The sequence below is a fragment of the Hipposideros armiger genome, unplaced genomic scaffold (genome assembly GCF_001890085.2).
Source record: "Hipposideros armiger isolate ML-2016 unplaced genomic scaffold, ASM189008v1 scaffold_89, whole genome shotgun sequence".
NCBI lineage: Eukaryota > Metazoa > Chordata > Mammalia > Chiroptera > Hipposideridae > Hipposideros > Hipposideros armiger.
Genome location: NW_017731439.1, coordinates 215179 through 218246, shown reverse-complemented (window position 1 = coordinate 218246; position 3068 = coordinate 215179). Strand labels below are relative to the sequence as shown.

Here is a 3068-nt window from a genome sequence, read left to right as displayed (position 1 = left end):
CACCGAGGTGGGCGGGCACTCCCCGGTAAACCCGAGTGGAAACCGGTGGCCTACGAGTAGCAACAGGTGGCTTCTGTCCCCCGCTCTCCCCCCATGGCCCTCAAAGGCCCTTCCCGAGGGTCTCCACCCCATCCCCACCCTCTATCCTCACGAGTAGGGAGCTTTCTGAGACCTGTAGGGCGGGGTGGCGCGGGCCGTTCCCCCAAGGGGGCCGCACAGGTTCCCGCCCGCCGCAGCCCTACCCCCTTGACGGCCTCTCGGGCCAAGGAGGGTCGTCCCGGCTCCCCAAGGGCGCGCGAGCTCGGGTCCTGCGGGCCAGGGTCCGGGCGCACTCGGCAGCGGTCATGGCGCGGGCGTCCGGGGCTGCGTGCGGGGTCGCGCCGGGAGGGGTGCGGGCCGGGAAGGGGGTGCTGGAGAATCCGGGGGCGGGACGCCGGCAGGCTGCACTGGGCGTGGGTCGGCGGAGATCCAGCCAGGGCGGGGCCGGCCGGGAGCCGGGAGCCAGAGCCGCAGCTTAGAGGCCGAGGCGCTCACAGCTATGGGCCGGGGGTCTCCGAGAGCTCAAGGGTCGTCGGCCCTGCGGCTGCTGCTGCTACTGCGGCTATCCTGGCAGGTGTGGGGGGCCGAGGCGTTTCTCGGTGAGTGGGAGCGCGCCCCTAGGGGCAGGCGAGGTCACTGTCAGGGGATGGAGGGTTTGAAGCCTCGGGAATGCGCCGCTGGGAAGATAGTAACAGGGAGGGTTTGGAAGGGTGTCCGTGGGACCTGTCCAGGGACTGTCACCTTACTTGGGCTTGGGGTCCAGACTTGTGTACTCTGCCTAGCTTCCACGGTGCCCACGACGAAGCAGAGTGGCAGGGACCCTTCCCCTGTGAGCAGCTGCCCCGCCCCTCAAACCACTCTGCCCTGATTCTCTGCTGAACCACCCCTGGGCCCCATCTGCCAGTGAGAATATTCCGGCACCTCCAACCCTTCCGGCTGAACAGGCTTTCCCCTTTTGTGAAGCCCCCAGCCCACTGGCCCCTTGGAGTCCCTGCTGTGCCCTCAGACTAGGGAACTAATTGTGGCCTCCACGCTCATGAATCACCCATGCTCATCCCCTCATCCCAAGACCTCCGGGGCAGTGTGTACATTGTTTATATTGTTGCCTTGTTTGGTTAGATACAGAAGGACATCTTCAAACAGAGGGTGCCTGTTTGGCAGGGCCCTGGGGGAGGACTGAACACCGTCTCTTTCCAGTCTAACCTCTCCAAATCCTCTGTGAGATGGGGCTGGTAACAGCAACGTCTCCAAGTGGGTGGGAGGATTGGCCAAGTCCCCTCTATCATGTCCCTGGTTAGGGGACATGCAGTCTGACCAGGGAGGAGGCTGGGAAGGCTGGGCTGGGCAGTCTGGGGGCAGTGGATTCCAGAGCATTGTGGAGGGGGGGACCCAACAGGGATAGCGTCCGCTCCGTTCTGGGGCTGCCAAGGGTACGAATGACAGCTCTCACGCCCTTGAGGATGATCCCCAGGCATTCTGCTGCTTCCTCCTCCTCAGCCTGGGGTCAGGGAAGGGTGATTCAACCCCTGGGAGGAGTGGGGAGAGGCTCTATGCTCCCCAACACCACACTGGCTCCCCCAGTTTCCACTCCCATCTGTCTAGGCACCACAGCCCCACCTCTGCCTCCCTCTCCCTCATCAAGGATCCAGTGGCCAGTGTGTGTGCACACAAGGCCATGAGGAGAACTCCCAACCAACACCCACATATGCACACAGGCATGCCCTCCCCCTCCATCCTCGGATGCCTGGGCCCAGCAAGACCTGGTTCTCCATACCCAGTTAAGTCCTCTCTGCTGAGAGACAGCCCTCACCCCCTCTCCCCAGAAGCACTCAGACCCCTCCCCACACTGGCTCCTTACCCTCCATTCCGAGGCCATGCCCAGCCCACCAACTGCCTGACGGTATCCCACTCATCCAATCAGGGAGGGCTTCTTGGGGGAAGGGGACTCTTGGAGCTGTTGCTATTTCAAATCTTTGAACATGGGGTTTAGGGGAGGTGATGGAGGAGAAGAAAGTAGTTGGGGGTGGCCTGGCAGTTGCTGGGTCACTTCCACAGGCAGCCATCTCGACCTGGGCAGGACTGGAGCCAGGTCTGGGTGGAGATTGGGGAGCTGTCAGTTCTGGGAGTTGCGCTTCCTCAGGGACTGAGTGCCAGAGGAGTGGGAGGGCTGCCTGCAGGCTCTGGGCTGCCTGGGGTCTGCATCCTGCAGGGCGAGCGTAGTGCAAGTTACTGGGGCCCGTGGAGGGGCTGAGAGCATTCCAGGGGAGCATTCCAGCCGTCTCTGAGTAATGCTTGGCTCTGGTATTTCTCCTGGCACCCCTGAAGCACACCCAGCCTGGGAGCACTCAGGCTTTGTCCTCCAGGACCTCCCCTTTGAAGACGTGAGGAGGGGGCTTCGGGGCCAGCGTCCCTGGAAGCCCTGCCTCTAGCAGGAAGCCCCCAAGGGCAGCTCTGAGCAAGGTGGGCTTCTCAGTAAACATCTCAGTAAACGTCTAGCTGTTGTTTTTCTCAGAGGGTGGTGGAGACACAGGCATCCTCTTCACAGATCTCTCACACTAAAGGCATCTGTTGCCTAGTCTAAAAATACCAGAGGCTGCCTCCCCCTTCCCTTCCCCTCTGCACGGGGGGCCTAGGTCTCATCCTTGTGACCTTTGACCCCACGCCCTCCCCCAAGGTCAGTGGGGCTCCTGCTCCCCCAGCTGAACTGTCCTTCCCAGTCTCCTCTGTCCCTCTCCTGCCACCTCTCTGGAGGTACCTCAGTTCCAAGGGTGTCCCATGGGTGCCCAGCCTCCTCCAAGCTCAACCTTTGAGTGTTGACGATGTATGGTCCTTCCTGACGACATCCTCTAACCCCATCCCTCTGTTGTCCCCAGTCCCCTCTGCTCCTCAGGTCCCCCTCACCCTGTGCTCTGTTCTCACCCCAGGAAACACCCCTGGAGAGCCAGTCACCCCTCACTGGGTCCTGGATGCAGCACCCAGGCGCATGATCACCCTGGAGGAGCTGGTCAGTGCTGTGTCATCCCTTCCTC

The 3068-nt window shown here is 62.4% G+C and overlaps 1 protein-coding gene across 3 annotated transcripts in view; it reads left to right on the top strand.

The window, feature by feature from the left end:
• The first annotated feature begins 490 nt into the window (after positions 1–490).
• Positions 491–3068, top strand: part of ADAM33 (ADAM metallopeptidase domain 33) — a 13337-nt gene continuing 10759 nt past the window's right edge. For 2 of the 3 annotated variants that reach the window (XM_019644574.1, XM_019644573.1), the window contains exons 1-2: positions 491–638; positions 2964–3043. In XM_019644574.1, the coding sequence (XP_019500119.1) occupies positions 539–638; positions 2964–3043 (180 nt within the window). In that variant the 5' untranslated portion in view covers positions 491–538. Of the gene's footprint in view, positions 639–1200; positions 1258–2364; positions 2500–2963; positions 3044–3068 lie in introns of those variants that run through there. The other variant, XM_019644575.1, reaches the window with a different exon arrangement.